General features: G+C 42.8%; 2 protein-coding genes across 7 annotated transcripts in view; one reads left to right on the top strand and one right to left on the bottom strand.

Annotated features, from left to right (window-relative positions):
• The window catches only part of ILDR2 (immunoglobulin like domain containing receptor 2), a 58,689-nt gene extending 57,083 nt beyond the window's left edge, over positions 1-1,606 (bottom strand). For all 3 annotated transcript variants that reach the window (XM_070043999.1, XM_060296897.1, XM_060296892.1), the window contains exon 1: positions 1,422-1,606. In XM_070043999.1, coding sequence (XP_069900100.1) covers positions 1,422-1,467 — 46 coding nt within the window. In that variant the 5' untranslated portion in view covers positions 1,468-1,606. The remainder of the gene's footprint in view (positions 1-1,421) is intronic.
• A 133-nt stretch (positions 1,607-1,739) lies between these two features.
• Positions 1,740-18,886, top strand: part of MAEL (maelstrom spermatogenic transposon silencer) — a 67,449-nt gene continuing 50,302 nt past the window's right edge. For 2 of the 4 annotated variants that reach the window (XR_009559282.1, XM_030875590.2), the window contains exons 1-4: positions 14,417-14,548; positions 14,796-14,888; positions 16,692-16,791; positions 17,721-17,876. Coding sequence is in view for 3 of the 4 variants with exons in the window: in XM_030875590.2 (XP_030731450.2) it covers positions 14,417-14,548; positions 14,796-14,888; positions 16,692-16,791; positions 17,721-17,876 (481 nt within the window). In the remaining variant the exon portion in view is untranslated. Of the gene's footprint in view, positions 1,866-2,182; positions 2,198-14,416; positions 14,549-14,795; positions 14,889-16,691; positions 16,792-17,720; positions 17,877-18,886 lie in introns of those variants that run through there. The other 2 variants (XM_060286136.1, XM_060286142.1) reach the window with 2 other exon arrangements.

Raw genomic sequence — 18,886 nt, 5'->3', positions numbered from 1 at the left:
TCAGGCAATCCCTGAAATTAGAGATGATTCATATTTGAATAATGTGGGAGGGATGAACTCACAGCAGCCAAGAGAAGAGGCTAACTCTGCTGAGGGACCCCTCCCCAAACCTAAGCCCCACAGGGGGCAAAAGCCAGTGTTAGGGACCCTTCATTAGGAATAGAAAGAAAAACTGAAGCAATCTATAATCTTATTCTGAAGCTAAGTGACATAGTGGTTTTGTCTTTCTTCTTAAATGTATTTTACCCTCTTTCAGTCACTTGCCTTAGATATTTTTATCTTGTTCCTCTTTTCCTACTGACTTGATTTTTCCCAGTCTGCAGTGCTCCCAGAGGGGACACAACTTTGTTCTTGGTGCTATTTTCCATTTTCTCTCCTGCCCTTCACTACCCCATCTTGTCTTCACCACTTTTCTGCTCCCTTGTTCCTCTCCTCCATCACTCGGTTCCACCTTGCTTTGAGTTGTTGCCTCAGACCCAGTCCAGACTACCCAAGCCTTCCTAACCCCTCCACCTCCACCCAAGGCAGGGCTGCTCTGTGAATCTCTCAGGGCTGCCCATTCAGCCTGGCCACCTATCTCTCAACCTCACAGATCATCCTGTGGGAACACGTGTTAGGAACCAGAGCCGTTCCAGACCCCAGGAGGGTGGGGAGAAAGTTCACCAAAAGGGAGGGGGAAACACAGTGGTCTCAGCTAGAGGAAGTGACTCTAATGCTAAGGGAAGGCCCTACCTTCTGAATGTCTCTGCAAATTATCTTTATTAGGGGGTGTTCCCACCTGTTTATGGGGGGAAGAAGGCTCTTCTCTTCTATGGGACCACTCCCCAAATGGTACCAAATGCGAGTGGGGCCCTCAACTCCACAACCAATCAAGCCTCCATCCCCGTGTCCTTCCTCATCCCTGCTCCCCTGCACACCTGGGAGCCACTGAAGAATGCCCCTGGGGCTCGCGGCTTCTCTAGGGAAGGAATTAAGAAGACACTCCTTTACTTCCAACCCCCAGAAAACCAGTTCTCTTAATTAATCAGTTTCCTCCCAGCTTTCATTTTTTTTTTCCCAACCAGGCTTTTCCCAGGACTCACAGCATTACAAAGTCAAGATAAGACCGAGGAAGAACCGTTGTATGAAAGGAGAAATGAACACTGGAAAGAACAATCTCATATCTCGAATGAGTCAAAACACCTGCATCTCGATCCAGCTCACTTGATACGGGGTTTCTCCCCGCCTCCCCCATCATTCTAACACACACACACACACACACACACACACACACACCCCTCCCCCCACTTACCACCAGCCTGCTAAGTAGCTTTAAGCACAATGGGGGGTAACTGGGGGTGCGGTGGGTGGGCTAGGGTTAGAACAGTACCAGTACCGGAATACATATAAAGTTATCCGTCTCGGTAGAAAACGCCTCTTACCTGTTAGCCAGAAGAGAGCAACCCACGCCAGCACGACCCTGTCCATTTTCCCCAACTTCCCATCCAGATTAAGGAGTGAGGGAAGTGGGAAGCGACAGAGACGGGAGGATCGAGGTAACCGAGTGGCGGAGGCGACGGCGGGCGCGAGCGGGCCCCCGGCGTCCCTGGGCGCCGCCGCCCGGGCCGCGCAGGCGGGGCCCCGGGCTGACCGCGCCGCCGGCGGCAAGCGCGCTGCCGCGGGATCCCGGGGTCCGCGCGGCGCTCGGCTGCGCCTTCCCCGCGGGCTGGCGCACCCGCACGCCCAGGCAGCTCGGCCCACCGAGCGCCTTCCGGCCACAGAGCGCGCCGCGCGGGGGAGCTCAGCCGCCGGCTCCTGGCCCCGCCGCCAGCCGCCCCGGGGCTACCAAAGTTTCTCGGTCACGTGCACGCCCCTGCGGGCCGCAGGTCAGCGCTGAGTGACAAAGTACAGGGGGGAGAGGGGGCGCGGGGGAGGCGGCAGGGCGGGCTGCGCGGAGCCGGGAGCGATCAGCGCGGCTGCTCCCAGCGAAGCCAGCGTTCGGAACCCGAGCCAGAAGCGGGGTTGGGGACTCGAGGAGGGGGAGTCTGGGTACGCACGTGGCCAGGGACATTCTGAACTGGGACAGAGGGACCTGCGGGGACTTGGCATAACTTGTTGGCAAGGGTGTGCGCTTTCGCTGACCCCCCTGCCCTGCCCCTCCGTTCGGTTCCCTTTTTGACAGTGCAAGGAACCGAGGGGCTCAGCAGAATTGGAAAAGGTAGGCGGGAATCCCTCGTTGAAACTTTCTCCTGTTAAAACATTATGAGGTTAAAGCATTATGAGATAAGGGCATGCAGCTCTTTAACAGAAAATATGTAAAACCAGAATGAAATGAACAATTATACGGCTCACATTTGTACAACATTTAATCGCTTCTCGGCCTTTTGGCTAAAATCAGGCGCATTTGTACAACAGTTTGCAGGGCGCATTAACATGGATTACTCCGTTTCTTAAAAGGATCTTGTGTGTGTAGGAAAGGATTCTAAATGTATATGTTTCGAGACAACCGAGAAATGTGTATGTTAACGAACATATTAAGCATCTACTAGGTGCTAAGAACCAAGGCTACAAAGATGAGGAAGACAGACTTCCTGCCATAAAGGGGCCTCATCTTGGGGCCCGGAGAGGGAGGTAGATCAGCACATTGAACACAAAACACATACTGGTAGTAAAACAGAGCAAATGCTATGATGGAGATCTGGAGAAAGGGCCCTCAGAACATGAAGGAAGGAGCAGTTTAGTGGGGAGTGGGGGAGAGTGGGCAACACCACAGTAAAGAAGGGGTAACATCCCAATTGGTATTTGCAGAATGGGCAAGATTTGTGCTATTGAGGGATGGGGGGTGGAAAGGGGACAGGTCAGGGGGAATTCTGGGCAGAGGAAAGAAAGGAGACAAGGCAGAAAGGTAGAAAATTCCTCTGAAAACAGAGTGGTTCTAGGCTTGAGGAGAGTTCCTGGAGAGAGACTCTAGGTGCTTAGGAATGAATGAATGTATATGTGAAACGGAGATGAGATGTGAACATCAGAAATGGTGAGAATTGACTCTGGTCTTTCATGGCTGCCTGACATCGCAATTCCCTTCTTATTTTCGAGGAATCCCAGCTATGGAAGCCAAAAAATCTAGAGCAGTCTCCCCAACTGGGGACCCTCTCACTCAGAGCTTTTTGAACCTGGAGCACATGAGGCAAGAAGCAGAGTCAGCGGAGAATCAGTTTTGCTGCTGAGGTGGGCAGCTGGCGTCCAGTGTTCACAGGCCAGCCATGGCAGAGGTCAGGCCATCAGACTACTGTGATGTGCGGTTTTTGGCTGTGCTCCTGGTTGTGTAGCCTCTCTGGGTTCCAGCTCACTTTCTACACCTGGCTCTTCAGAGTTCCTGGCAATTCTGCGAGCCACCCCATATCCTCTTGTAAATTCTCTCTTTGCTTATTTTGGCCAGAGATGATTTCTGAAGCTTGCAATTAAGAACCCTGACTAATATGCTGTGTGAGAGAAATTTGGAGGATTATTTTCTTTCATATACAAAAGAAGGAAGGAAGGAGGGAAGGAAGGAAGGAAGGGAGGGAGGAAGGAAGAAAGGAAGGAAGGAAGGAAGGAAGGAAGGGGAAAATCAAAATAAAGGAGATACCTAACATTTGTGGGTTTCCTATTAGGTTCTAGACGCAGTCCTAGATGTTTCACAAGCTTTCTCGGTTAATCCTAATGAGGAAACTCAGGCCCAGAGAATTTAATCATCTTAAGATCAGGTAGCTAGCAGATGGCAAAGGTAGGATTTGAACTGAGATCTTGTGGCTCAAAGCATATTCCCTTTGCACTATAAAACTGACATCTAAAAAAAAAAAAAAAACTGACATCTAGACCAGAGGGTTGACATGATGATGTATTTGTATCATCTACATATTATTTACTGTGTGTGTGTGTATATGCATATGTGCCCATGAACACACAGCATAAGAGTTTGAATAGTGTTTAGTATTTAAGCATACATAACGATGGTATTTTATGCAAAACGTGGACATTAGAGTTGAGAAATTGGAAATGGGGGATGGACTAAGCTAAGGGAACCTGGATGTGCATGGAAAGTGGAAAGGGAGAGCCCACAGAAGTGAGCTTTGAATGTGTGCTTGGTGTTTGTTTGTCAGCAAGGAGTCAGGGCACTTGGGGAAGAGTTTGTGCCAGAGTGGATCATAGAATGCAGGGGCCTGGTCCACCATCCAGGGAATGTATTTTCTGTGTAGCACACTGCATGTCTATCTTCTAGCTACAGAGATACGGTTGATCAGCATCTTCCTGAGGGGGTGGAGCCTGGGCCATCCCTAAGGAGATGCTAAACTGGACTAAATCATTGTGTGTACCCCTCCCTAATGCATGTTATTACCAAGGTGATGGAGGGTTAAGAGGAACTTTAAGGGTACACCTGATGATTCAAAACATGCAGCCTAAAGGATGGAGGTAGGAGGAGGGTGGGACAATGGTATTATTTTGCTGTATTGGTGGAGGTAGCAGGATATGACATCAGAACCCTGGTGCTCTTCCAAGTGTGGTGTTTGAACTTCGGCATCAGAATCACATAAAAGTGTCTGCTTAAATGCAGATTACCAGTCTCTACTAAGAACTATGAGATCAGAAATTCTGGGTGGGACCTGGAAATCTGCATTTTAACTGCCTTCCTCACATTCTTCTGAAGCTCACTAATGTTTAAGAAGCATTACTTAATCACTTTTTTGTTTTTCTGGGAGGCTGTTGAGTTGATGTTTGCAAATGAGCCTCAGATTCAGATCTGGTTAAGCTCCAGTGGTCCGTTTATCCTGGCCAAATGGGACAGGACCCCCATAGAGATGAATTTTTCACCGCCAAGGGAAGGGTCCGGATCCCCAACACTTCAAACGTTCTGCTGCAACCAGAGACAAAATGTCAGAATATAGGCCTGTGTGGGACCAGATCAGGATTCCCAGGAAGCCACAGCTGGAATTGTATATGATGGGGAGTGGGTGTGGACTGACGGGCGGCTTTGCCAAAGTTGCACCCTTTAGAACAGAATTAGGACATGGAGAAAAGAGAAGTGAACCACCGCAAGGAGACAGGCTGGTAGCTGGTAGCAACCACATAGTTATAAATATAATGCAGCTGAATCCTCTTTAAAACATGATTTCATTGCAGGCACATAGGCATGCATGCACATGAATTCTGCTGAACGTAGATCTTTTTAAAGCACACAGATAATATCACATTTCTACTTCTCTCTGATCTGTTCTTCCAGGAGGAATCTATGAGGTGTGACTTTAAAACAGATACCATGTTTCTTACCTAAGTTTTGTTCCTCTTTCCTTCCCTTGGGCTACCTTTTCAGTTTGTTAATGTTCCCCATCCCCCATATCTTCAAAACCACCTGCAATGAATTATAATTTTTTACAAAAATCTAAATTAAAGTGATAAACTAAAATAAACAAACAAACAAACAAATACTGGAGACTCTAGGCACCCTGTACTGGAAACTGGAAACATTTTCAATCTGGAAGCCATTTCATATTGCAGAATAAATTGTTTCATTAAGAAAATGCTTTAAAGAAAGGAAATGCAAATATAAAGCACATGATGCCAAAGAATTTTAAAAAGCTCTACTGCCAAGAACAGTGGTAAGTATATAATAAGTAAAAGATTGGGAGCATGTACTGAAAATTTCACATACTTGAAGCAGATTTAACCCAAGAGCGTGCTGTCTCAGGCTTCAAATCAAACTGCGGTGGTGCAGTGGGGGCAGAATTCCATGATGTCTGCTTGCCCCGTGCTGAGGCCAGACCCTACCAATGGTAGGCGGCTCCCACCTGAGCTAGCTCTCTATGCTTTCCCCACAGAGGTCTACCCAAGGATAATGTGCAGACAAAAAGAGCAGAACATCAAACTATATTTAGGGCATGGTCTCAAATGTGGAAAATGTATTTAAAAGAGATGATGGAAGCAACAAAAGAGTAATAATGGTTATCTCAGGTAGGATAGTCATTCATTTATATTTGCTTCTTTAGATTTTCTACATGCTCTAATAGTTCTACAATGAAGAAAGAGTTGCTTGGACAAAAGATACAGCTGTGCCACAATTTACTCAGTCTCTAGGACATCCCTGGAGGAAGGAGAGAGTCACCAGGAAGGTGTGATGGGTGTTTTATCAGGCCTGTATCTTTAGCCAGATACAAAGCCCCCAAATGTACACCTGCACTCATTCTGTCTCAATCATGAGCTGTTAATCAAGTTAATTATGAGCAGTTGAAGCCCTTAGTGACTGACAGTTCATCCTATAATTTCTCTGTGAGTTACAGAGCCAAAGATGAAGTAAGGCTGCTTCTCTTTTAGAAGCCCTATCTCCAGTTTCTGCTTTTGTTTTTGTTTCAGTGTTAGCCTCCTTAGGAAACCAGCACAGCATCAACATTCCCCCAGATTAGCAGCAGAGCAGATTCCAGTGATCAAGCAGCATCCTTTAGCCCAAAGGGGGAATGATGAAGGGGGCCTGTCTTTCTGTATTTTATCCAGGCTTTGGATTCTAGGTCTTGGCGATTAAGCCAGAAGATTGCTTCTCAGCCCTAAGCATTCTCCTAGAGGCCTTCTCCCCTGGCACGGGTCAAAGACAGAGCCCAAGAGAGGGAAGTGAGCCAGAATAAGTATGTCATCCAATGACCTCACCCCCAGAAAACAGGCAGGTAAGGCAGCTGGAACAACAGAGTCAGAACACTGAACGGCACGAAGGGAAGCAGCTCTAGCAACGGAAGGGTCATTTGCGGGCCCTGGAAAGCTAGTGTTAAAGAACAGAAGCCTTGACCTTTGTGTTGGAGTTGGGGGGTGAGGCTCTCTCTTGAATCGTTAATTCTGTACTCCTACCCGATTCTGAGTGGGTGCCCTATACACAGAGATGATCAATATGTATTTCTGTCTAATGAATTACAACCTGTTCCAGGGCCTTCTTCCCTTTTCCTCATCTTCTCTTCTCTCTTGAATTCATTCATTTATTTATTCCATACACATTCACTGAGCACCTACTGTATTTTAGATACTATGCTGTCTAGAAATTCAAGATGAGTAGGAATTCAAATGAGTCATAGCCTCTTCTGTCAAAGAGCTTACAGTTGAGTTGTAGCCGTGTGTGTGTGTGTGTGTGTGTGTGTGTGTGTGTGTGTGTGTGTGTTGGGGTGGGGGAGAGACAGACACATGGCCTTTAAATGTGATAGTGTGACAGGGCCCATATTAGGACATGTTCTAGGTATGGTTTGGGAACAAAGGGAGAGGGGTCAGTTACCCGTCTGGAGTGCTGGTCAGAGATGTCTTCATGAAAAGGTGACCCCTGAGCTAAGTCTTAAACATGATCTGGGCAGAATTTCTAAAAGCAGAAATGGAGCAGGAGGTAGTGCAGATGCATAAGCAGTGGGCCGAGATGAGAGTGGGGCCAGCTGCCAGGAATATGAGTCAGCAATGAGGCTGGAAAAGTTGGCTGAGGTCGGACCAAGGTGATCCAGGCTATCAGGTCTGGACTGAACTCTGCAGGCATTGGACCACCCATAAGGATATCTAAGCAGAAGAACAAGATCAGACCTGTATGTCAGCCAAGTTATTGTGGCCACAGGATGTAGGATGTATTGGTGGAAAGAGAGACAACAGGCAGAGGCCTCTTCCATGGGAGAGCTCATCACAAGAGCCCAAGAAGGAACAAGTACCAGAACTAAGCTATAGCGTGGCAGGAATGAGAAGCAAATAGTATGTAAGAGAGACATTACAGGGAGACACAAGAAGTAGAATCCACGTGACCTGACAACAGGTTGCGTGTGTATAGACTGAGCAAGCCAAGGAATCACCAGACTTCAGGGTGAGTTACTCAAGAATGTGGTGTGCATTCAGGCAATATCTAGAGATGATGGGGAACTTGGAAATTCCCCTTTTTTGCTTTGGCAAAGCACCGTGTAATAAACATCCTTGAGCACCTATAATGAACAACTTGGAATACTTATGTTAAAGAAGCAGGGGTCTCACAGAGGTCAGAGCCGCTCATGGGCTGTGTGGCCTGGGGAAGGCACTTTACCACTCTGAGCCTCAATTTCTCACTCTGCAAAATGGGGATGATCATTGAATCTATTTCATAGGGTTGTTATGAAGAGGAGAGACGAGATTACGCTGTGCAGTGTTTAGCAGGGAGTCTGACACGGTAGCTTTCAATGAATGTTAGCTATTATTACTATTATTATTAGCACGGGTTGGAGGATGCACGTTAACCGTACTGTCAGGGCCTTAATTTAAACTAGCATCAGGACAAAAATAGCATGAGGAAAAACATTTTCCTAAAATGCTGTTTCTTTTGGGGTGGTTTCATAATGCTCAGCTGAAAATCACACCTCATACTTAATATTTAAAAAAAAAAAAAGTAGAAGCCATCCAAATTTCCAATGGCTTCTCACCCCTTTAGACTGAAATCGAAAATCCTCACAGTGACCTTATAAGCCCTGCATGATTTGGCCCAAGCTCCCTCTGCAATATCCTCTCTGCTCTCCCCCTTGCTCACTTCACTCCAACCACAGACTTACTTTGCTATTCCTTAAACACCCCTGACGTGTGCCCACCTTGGAGTTTTTGCACTTTCTACTCCCTTGGTCTGGAACGCTCTTTGCCTGACATCTTCATGGTTTGCTTCCTCACTTCCAGTGTTTGCTTAAATTTCATTTCTTCAAATAGAGGCTCTTCTGACCGCCCTAAAATTGTCCCCTCCATCCGTCCCTATTCCCTTATCCTGTATTATCTTTCTTCATTGGACTTATTGTCCAATAAGATGTTCAGACGTCTTATTATATACATAGTTGTTTCTTTCTTTATTGTCTGCCTTCCTCATTATTAGGTTTGTTCTGTTCAACTTATTATCGTGCCTGAAATAGAGCCTAGCACTCAGCAGACTCTTAATATTTGTTAAATGAATGAAGCACTTCCTCTCAGCAACTCTTCTCTTAGTTTCCGTGGTTTTCTCCCTGCTTCCTCAGACATTCCTTCTTCCTTACCTTTCCTGGGTTTTCTTTTTCTAACTGACTTCTAAATGTTGGTGTTCCTCAGGACTCCATCCTGGATCCGTTTTTCCTCTCTTCACTCTCAGCCTAAGCAGTCGCATCTATTTCCATGAATTTAAGTACCAGCTTTATGTGGCTTACTTCCAAATTCTATCTCTAGCCCAGAGCTCCAGACTTAGCCGATTGCCTGCTTGACATCTCCACTTGACTGTATAAATAGGCATTTCAAAAGTAACATGTCCATAACTGGATTCTTGATCCCTCCGGCCCCAACAAAAACCTGCCCCCCTCTAGAATTTCTGAATAGGAAGATCAATGTGGTTGGAAAAAGAGAAAAACTGTTCTGTTTACATAGGACTTTACTTAAGTAAAACTGGAAAAAAAATCAATTGTATCAAAGAAGGAGAGGAGGAGGTAATAGAATTATGAGGAGCGTTGGACCCTCTTTGGCACTAGCACAGTCCTCGCTATTTTACAAAAAGACACCACTTGCCACTGGGTTACCCGAGTCGAAACCCTAGGATTCCTCCCTTTCTCTTACTTCTGCAGCCAATCCATCAGCTAGTTCTGTTTTTCCACAAAGTACAATTGAAACCGTCCTCACCTCTCCATGTCTGCTCCATGTCTCTGTTCTAGGTCATCATCATCTCACGTGGACTCCTGAAGAAGCCTCCTAACTCATCTCCTCGTGACCATTCTTGCTGATTTGAACCTGTTCTCCGAGTAGCATCAAGAGACTGTAAACTGTAAACTATATAATGACACTTTAAAAAACTGTAAACTATATAATGTAAACTGTAAACTATATAACTATATAGTTTCTTAAACTGTAAACTATATAATGACACTTTAAAAAAATCCCTTAAATGACCACCCACGTCCTTAGAGTAATACTTGCACCCCTGACACTGGCCATGCCCACATCTCTGCTGGTCACTCTATCCTCAGCATGCACCACTCTCCACCTGACTGGATACACTTCAGCAACACCAACCAGTCTTCCATCTGTTCTGAGGATTCAACAAATTCTTTATTGCGTGAGGCCTTTTCATGTGCTGTTCCCTCTGTCTGGAATGCTCTTCTTTCAGCTCTTCGCATGACTAGCTCCGTACCTTTGCATCCTTTCTCATTTTAAGTGGCACCTCCTCGGAGAGGTTTGCCTCCGATCACCTATTTAAACATTTAACAGTTAAATCCAAATATTCTTTTGAATTTTTAAAATAAGATAAAGCGATCTTGGCCAAGATGGAGTAACAGGAAATGAATTTATCCAGCAGCCTGAAACAACTAAAAAACTGGTTAAAATATATGAAACAATGTTTTCAGATACTGGACATCAGGAAGCAGAGATGAGTAATCCTTGAAAGAACAGAAACAGGGTTAGCCCTGTGATTGCCCCAGGTTGTTGCCTAGAGAGAGGATCCAGAATGCAGCATCAAGAGGGGTAACCTAGGCAGAGTCCTGTGGTCTCCCTGGGTTAAGGAGATGGTGTTGGGTGTCTGGTAGGCCAGGGTGGCTAGAGTTCACAGGGCAGAGTACCAGACAGAGAGAGCAGCACGAAGAAAAAGCTCTGGAAATCTGCTGAGGATCTCCCTTGGAGCTCCAGCTGAATACTGATCAGTGCATGTGTGGGAGGAAACTATACAGTGCCAGGGAAAGAACAACGTGAAAGGATTAGAAGGAACAATCCTTGAAATTCACACAGGGCTAGAAATAGTCTGTGTTTCCATTAGCCAAAGTGGGAAAACCTCTAAATTCATGGGTTGTCAGGAAGAGTACTCAGAAGGGTGTTATATCAGCAGAGGAGAAAATTAGTCCTAAAGGTTGCTCTGATTCCGAATAACAAAGCAAACCTTTGTTTAATAATAAAAGCAAACCTCAAAAGAAGGAAAAACTAGACTAAAATTGTTTCCAAATAACATAACACAAAGCACAAGAATATTTATAAGAATACAAAAATATGCAGCATTCAACAGGGTAAAATTTACAACTGTCATCCAACCAAGCATTGCCAAGCTTACAGAGAAGCAGGACAAAATACAACCCATAATAAGGAGAAAAATCAACCAATAGAAACAGACCCAGAAATGACAGATGATGAAATGAGTAGGCAAAGACATTTAGTACTTATTATAACTATATTCCTTATTATAACTACATTCCATGTTAAAGGCAGAGGACAGATAGACCCTGTTAAGTAGAAATATAGAAGATATAAAAGAGATTTAAATCAAATTCTGAAGATGAAAACTAAATGATTTGATACAAAAAATACACTAGATGGGATTAGTAACAAATTAGACACTACAGATGAAAAGATTAGTAAACATGAAGAAATAGCAGTAGAAAATGCAAAATAAAATGCAAAGAACAAATACTGAAGGGAAAAAAATGAAAAGAATATTAGTGAACTATGGGGCAACTTTAAGCAGCCTAAGGGGGGTAGTGAGGAAACTTTTGGGGGTGGATATGTTCATTATCTTGATGGTGGTGATGGTTTCACAGCCGTACACATATGTTAAAGCTCATCAAGTTGTGTGCTTTAGATATACGTATCTAACTTACTGTACTTCCATCATGTCTCAACATTGGTATAAAAAAGCAGTCTGGAACTAAAATCCCAGATAATAACATGGGAGATGGCAATGGGGTGGTGGAGCAGTGGGTTGGGATACTAAGTGAGGGGAAGCAATAGCTTTCTAAGCTTCTTGTCTATTTGGGAAGAATAGGTCTATTTGTCTAATAGGTAATGGGTACCTATTAACTGTATAAGTTGTTATAAAAATATGTTTTAAAACAAGTGTCTTAAAAAAAATAAAATAAGTGTCTTAAAAATATGGGTAGCTACTGAATGAAGCAAAATAGAATGCATAACTTGAAACCAATGTAAGAGAAAGTAGAGCAAAAAATAACTGATCAATTCAACTAAAGCAGAAAAAGGAAAAATAAGAAAACTAGAAAGATAGTAAACAGAAATTGAAAATACTTGAAGTTTTTTATTCAAGAAACTATAAAAAGAACCACAAACTAGCCTGAAGTAATAGAAAGAGGGACTCTGTAAACTTAAAAGCAGAAATAAAAAGAAATAGGAAAACTGTAAAGTTCATCAATAAAACCCAAAGTTGTTTTTTTTAAGATCAATAAAATAAACTTTGGCAAGTATTAAGAGGAAAAAGACAAGGTATAAATAACATTAGGAATTATGTATATTTTAAATTACAAGCAAATATTTTATGCCAATAAATTTTGTTTTTTAAATCAACTTCATTGAAGTATAATTTACACACAATAAAATGCACACCTTTTAAATGTATTGAGGAGTTTTGACAACTATATGCCACCTGTAACGACTACCACCACAACCAAGGTATTTCTGACAACCCAGGAGTTCTCTTGTCAGTTCTCAGTCAATCCCCTTTGTCTACCTCTTGGCCCTAGGTAACTGCTGATCTGATTTCTAAATGATAGTTTTGCCTTTTCTTGAGTTTTGTATAAGTGGAATCATACAGTATCTATCCTTTTATGTATGCCTTTTTTCATTCAACAAAATTATCTTGAAATTCATCCATGTTGAATATCAATAGTTCATTGCATTTCATTCCTGAATAGCAGTCTACTATGGATATACCACAATTTTTAAATCAGTTCATCTCTTATTGAAACACTTGGGTTGTCCAGTTTGGGGCTCTTATAAATAGAGCTGCTATGAAATTCATTTCCAGGGGGATATATTTTTTCATTTCTCCTAAATGAGTGGAAGTTCTTGGTCCTATGATAAATGTATGTGTAACTTTGTAAGAAACTGCCACTGTATGAAAATTCTAGTTGTGTCACATTCTTGCCAACATTTTACAGCAATATAAATGAAAACCTAAATGAAATAGACAATTTTATAAAAAGTAATGAATTACCAAAATTGGTTGAAGGAAAAGTAGGGAACCTGAAAAGACTAATAACCATGCAAAGTATTGAAATGGTAATCAAAGGTCAACCCCACCCTCCAAAGATATACTATGATCAAAGAGTTTTACTAGTGAAGTTCCACCAAAGTGTCCAGGAATAGATAATTCCATCTGTTGTTCAAAGTGAACAGAGAAAAAGATAGCAGTTCATTTTATGAGGCTATTACAACGTTGATACCAACATTTTGTAAGGATATCATGAAAAAAATCTGTAATTTAATATCACTTCAATCAAGGAAGCAAAAATCCCACATTAAGTATGCTTTAAAAAATAAGCAATGCCAACCATGATCAATAAGAGGTTATAGTAGTAGGAATGGTAGGATGCTTTAACTTTAGAAAAATCTAGCAATATCATTTATTGAGCTAACCAATTAAAGGATAAAACCATATGGTCATCTGAAAAGATGCACAAAAAGCATTTAATAAAATTTCAACTCCTGTTCTTGATTTTAAAACATATACATACAACACGTATACACATACTCAATAAACTGAACACAGATAGGAATTTCTGCGGGAAGCACATATTACTAGAAAATCCAAGAAAATCGACTGGCACTATTTGAACCAATTTGAGAGCTCAGCAGGGTGACTAAATACACAAGATTAACACTAAAATCAATACCTTCTCTACACACCAGCGTTAACTAATTAGAAAATATAATGGAAAAAAGAAATACATATAATAGTTCCAAATATATTCTAGGAATAAAACAACCAAAAAATAAAGAAACCAGACCTTTATGAGGAAATCTATAAAACTTTATTCAAAGACATTATTTAAAATCTCAGCCTCTTACTGTATGTTTCCTTCCAAACACTTAAGAAAAACTGCGTTTTTAAAAACCATGTTCTTTGAAACACTAATGCCATTTAAGAATGGGGAAAACCCAAATCAAATCATACTGGTGGTTTTCATCATCTTACCCGCCTCCCTCATCCTTAGATTGTAAACTTCTTGAGGGAAAAGATCGTTAGTCGTGTTCCTCACTCTGTCCCCCCACCCAATACCTTTCACAATTCTCAGCACAGATTTGGCCCCTTACAGTTCTAAAACATCGAAGAATCTGAAGCACTTGCTGGTCCTCTTTCTCTCTACCTATTTTGATGGATGTTACGCAATAATATACCGAAATTGCTCCAAGCCTTCCAGGTGATAAGACCTCCGCCAACGACTCATGCCAGACAATCAGAATACTCCTCACCTGTGACCTCTCCCCGCCCCCACCCGCCCCCAAGGCCGCAAGACGGGGAATCTTACAGTCTCGGGCTGTTTTTCTCCTGGTGAGGCCAATGCGCCTGCGCACCGTGCCCTGATTGGCTGAGAGCTGCGGACCTGCGCGCGCAGGCCTCCACCTCGGTTACTAAAGAGCGTGAGCTGGACGAGGGCGGGTGAGGGTGGCACTGTCTCTGGCCCGCCTTGAGGCCTGTACCACGCCCGCCATGCCTAACCGCAGGGCCAGTCGCAATTCCTACTATTTCTTCGTGCAGGAGAAGATCCCCGAACTACGGCGGAGAGGCCTGCCCGTGGCTCACGTCGCTGACGCCATCCCCTACTGTTCCGCTGACTGGGCGGTAAGGCTGGAGGCCAGTGAGCCCAGGGTCGGGTGGTTGAGCAAATAGGAGGGAAACAAGACTCGAGGAGGCCAGTGACCCCTGGGCCCCTCCTGGAGGGGGAGGGACACCCACACCCCCACCCTTCCGCGGCTCAGGGCAACCGACGCCGCTTCCGCCTCCCTGTAATGTGCAGGCATCTACAGGCTGGGCCCTGGGCAGTAGGCCCTCACTGCTGCTGCTTGTCTCCCCCTTCTATCTCCTCAAGCTCCTGAGGGAGGAGGAAAAGAAGAAATATGCAGAAATGGCTCGAGAGTGGAGAGCCGCCCAGGGGAAGAACTCTGGGCCTTCGGAGAAGCAGGTAAAATTAGCCAGAGAAGAGCAGTCACCTGCCTTGCACGTAGGCATGCTCAGTAAATGCTGGATGAGTGAATGTCAATGGTAGATGACTGGGTGATTTGGGTGAATGCAAAGAAGAGTTTTTCATTTTTTTCCTCATGTAAGAGAATGCCTGCTAAAAAAAATGGCAGGCTCCGGTACTAGGGCACACCTGGGTATCATTTGATGGTGAAGGCCAGGGAAAATCCCATTAGAAAACCTGCACCCAGTAGACCGTGATTAGCAAAGGGAGCGTTGATATTTAGAGTTTGTACTAGGTGACCTCTAAGGGTCTCTTTCAACTCCTTTATGATTTAAGAACCCTTTTTCAAATGTTTGAAAGTAGTTTGGTCCCCTCTCTCCTTTTTTTTTTCTTTCTTTGCGGTATGCGGGCCTCTCACTGCTGTGGCCTCTCCCGTTGCGGAGCACAGGCTCCGGACGCGCAAGCTGAGCGGCTATGGCTCACGGGCCCAGCCGCTCCGCGGCCTGTGGGAATCTTCCCGGACCGGGGCACGAACCCGTGTCCCCTGCATCGGCAGGTGGACTCTCAACCACTGCGCCACCAGGGAAGACCCCCCTCTCTCTTTTTGAATGACACCTGGAACAAGGCCAGTTCCTGTGTTTAAAGTATGGAAATAACAAGATTTATGGATGTTTGTGAACGTTTGTGTCTTACAGGTAAGAGTTGTATAAAGTTTATTTGGGTTAATTTGTGTGTAGCAGGATGTTAAAGCACTAAATAAAATTTGGTGCTGATTCATATCAAGAAAAGGCAAGGTAATTGTGGAATTTCCCCCCTCCCTCTGTGTTCTTCCCATTCTTACATAGCAAAAATTCTATTCTTATTATAAACTGTTAATATTGGATTGAAATTCGAGAGAGTTTTGCTTGTTTTAGGTTTGAGAGATTTTTATTTTATGGCTTTATGTTTGAGTAGAAGCTCTAATCAGTTGAATTTGTACTTGTAAACCATAATTTTTTTTTTTCTTCTCACTACAGTGTCTTAAGACATCTCCCCTCAAAATGAAAGCCATGTTGTATGTTTACGTCATTGAGACTTGGAGTCAGCACAATCTGGTTTTTACTTTGAGTGAAGAACAAATAATATTAGAGTACTTTGGGAAATGTTTTTTTTTTTTTAATTATTTATTTTTGGGCTGCATTGGGTCTTTGTTGCTGTGCGCGGGCTTTCTCTAGTTGCAGTGAGCGGGGCCTACTCTTTGTTGTGGTGCGCAGGCTTCCCATTGCGGTGGCTTCTCTTGTTTCGGAGCACGGGCTCTAGGCACGCGGGCTGCAGTAGTTGTGGCTCGTGGGCTCTAGTTGTGACGCACGGGCTTAGTTGCTCCGCGGCATGTGGGGTCTTCCCGGACTAGGGCTCGAACCCGTGTCCCCCTGCATTGGCAGGTGGATTCTTAACCACTGCGCCACCAGGGAAGTCCTGGGAAATGATATTTTTTTGGCCACTGGACAGGCATGTATTGTGTGACCCAGTAGGATTAGTTTAGATGATCAGTAGTGGGCAAATGGCTTTCAGCAGTAATTGGAGTGGTTATTTACCACTCAGCCTTTTGATACAAAATATTTATAGATTTTTGCCATTGTCTGCCTTTGGGTGTTGGTTTTGTTGACGATTATTTATTTATATACTCATTGGGTTTGTTGGCATGGAGAGGTTACCAAAGTAATCTGTGGGTTGTTTTGCAGTTATTTTACTAAATTTAAATATATGGTATAAAGTGCCCAGCGGGAGTTTAAGTATGTGGTCAATGATTACCTTTTTCTTTAGAAACCTGTTTCCACCCCACTGAGGAGGCCAGGCATGCTTGTACCAAAGCAGAATGTTTCACCCCTGGATATGTCAGGCTTGTCTCTAAAAAGTGATCAAGGTAGAGTAATCCTAAAATGTTTGCTTAGATAAATTTGGGTGCTTAAAATACTATGATATATTGATCAGTAAACGTGTGTTCTGTTCATTTTGATTCTGCCTTTCAAAGTAATTGACTACAGGTGTTTGAACACGATGGCACTAAAGTTGTAAAAGATCGGGTAATGTGCTTTCGTTGAAGTAACACTGGAGTTTTTTTTTTTTTTTTTTGCAAAAATCTGGTCTCGTTTTCTACCACTTCATATGTTATTAAACATACTTTTGGATTTAAGTGTTTATAGCTAGACACTTACATACACTTGTTATAAAAGTAAAGATAAATTGAGCTAGCCTAGATAAAAACATAGCTAATCAGAGTCCTTCCTATTCCTTCTGGCTGTTTTTTATTAAATATGTTCTTTGTTAAAAATTTAATCTTCAGCAGTCTTAAGTGTGGCCAATCCTGGTAAATAATACCTCCTTACATTCTCACATTTCTTTCTTTCTTTCTTTAGAGAAGCTGTAAGTGGTCTTGTGTATATTGGTAAAAAGTAAAGAGTGAACTAAATTGTCCATAGTTTATATCAGTTTTTCTACACTGATTGTACTTGGTTTTATTTACCTAGGCCTTATATTTCTTGAGTATGGGTCACAGCTTTTCTTAAGTCATTCCTGAGATTCAGGGCTTATGTACAGCTAAATTACGTAGAGCTGGCTGCAAGTTTGAATAATTTTGTTACTTCATGCAAAGAGTGGTTACTACTTTAATCCTTGATAAGTGTAATTATAAAAATTGATTAATTTACCTGGTATAGCTGGTTTATTTTCTCTTTTCCAACTCATTTAGGGATATAGGAACACAAGGAGAAAGGTTCTAAAACTTTTGGTTTTGTCAAAGGGGTAAATGCGAAATGCTCATCTTTTCGTGTTGTCTTTTTTATTTTTTTTAAGCTGTCCTTGGAGGCATTTTTTATTTTTTGAACATTTTTAGCCATGGCGAGCTACCTCCTCACTGTGAACAGCGCTTCCTCCCTTGTGAAATAGGCTGTGTTAAATATTCTCTCCAAGAAGGTATTATGGCAGATTTCCACAGCTTTATAAATCCTGGTAAGTGGCCAGTTAGAGTAGATGCTAGATCTTTAAAAGTTGTTTTTTATATTGACCTTATTTGATAATAGTATTTTTATTAAAAGCAGTTGTGTAGGTAAGTTCTTAAAATGTAACACAGGACTTCATAATAATTGGATGAAAAACTTTAGAACTAAGTGTTGACACAGAGTTTTTGGTTTAGTCTTTTAACCTCAAGTAAGCATTAGAGTTGGGTGGATAGAATGCTTGAAGAATGTGTAGACTGCTATTTGCTTATTTGCAGTCTTACATCTTAGAATTTCCTGAAAGCTTCTTATACCTTGGCTCTTTTCTTTACCCCATCCTTCACCTCCACAGTCACTAGTTTTTAACTTGCTATTGCCTTATAACCTTGAGCAAAGTACTTATCCTTTCTGAACCTATTAGCTCTATAAATTGGGGATAATGCCTATTGGAGGCCTGTTCTAAGGAATACATGAGAAGGTATGGAAATAGCGTAGTATTTAATAGGCTCTCGGGTATTCTCATTATTTTTTCTTCCTACTACTCCACCCCATCAAAAGCAATTAGTAATGAAGACATAGGATTTGATTCAATTCCCAAGTTGGTAAAGAGTAGTTAAGGGAGTACTATACCTTTAAAGGTAAGTGGGAGGGATGTGTAGGGGGAAGAGTAAAGGAGAAGAGGTTGGGAAAAGAAGAATTTCATCTTCAGTTTTATCAATTGCTTTAAAATTCATTAGGACAGTCCAGTACTTTTCCTTGTTTTGAGATAACAAGAAAAATTTTCCTACTTAACACTTAGGAGAGTTGCTGCTTAGGACACGTCAAAAAACTACTTTTTTCTGTACGGGTGTAAAACATTAAAAAATAGAATTTGGAGACTTTTTTCCTCCAAGAAATACGTAAATACCTTGCTATATCAAGGGCCTCATGAATCCCTGTGGCCTCTTCGTGGACCCCTGGCTAAGATTCCTTTAGCACAAATTTTCTTTACCTAGTATTTCTTTCTCTGTGAGGAATAACTTG

This window comes from Globicephala melas, chromosome 1, assembly GCF_963455315.2.
Source record: "Globicephala melas chromosome 1, mGloMel1.2, whole genome shotgun sequence".
Taxonomy (NCBI): Eukaryota; Metazoa; Chordata; class Mammalia; order Artiodactyla; family Delphinidae; genus Globicephala; species Globicephala melas.
The sequence above is the reverse complement of the archived record's forward strand: the minus strand, read 5'-3'. Positions and strand labels throughout refer to the sequence as shown.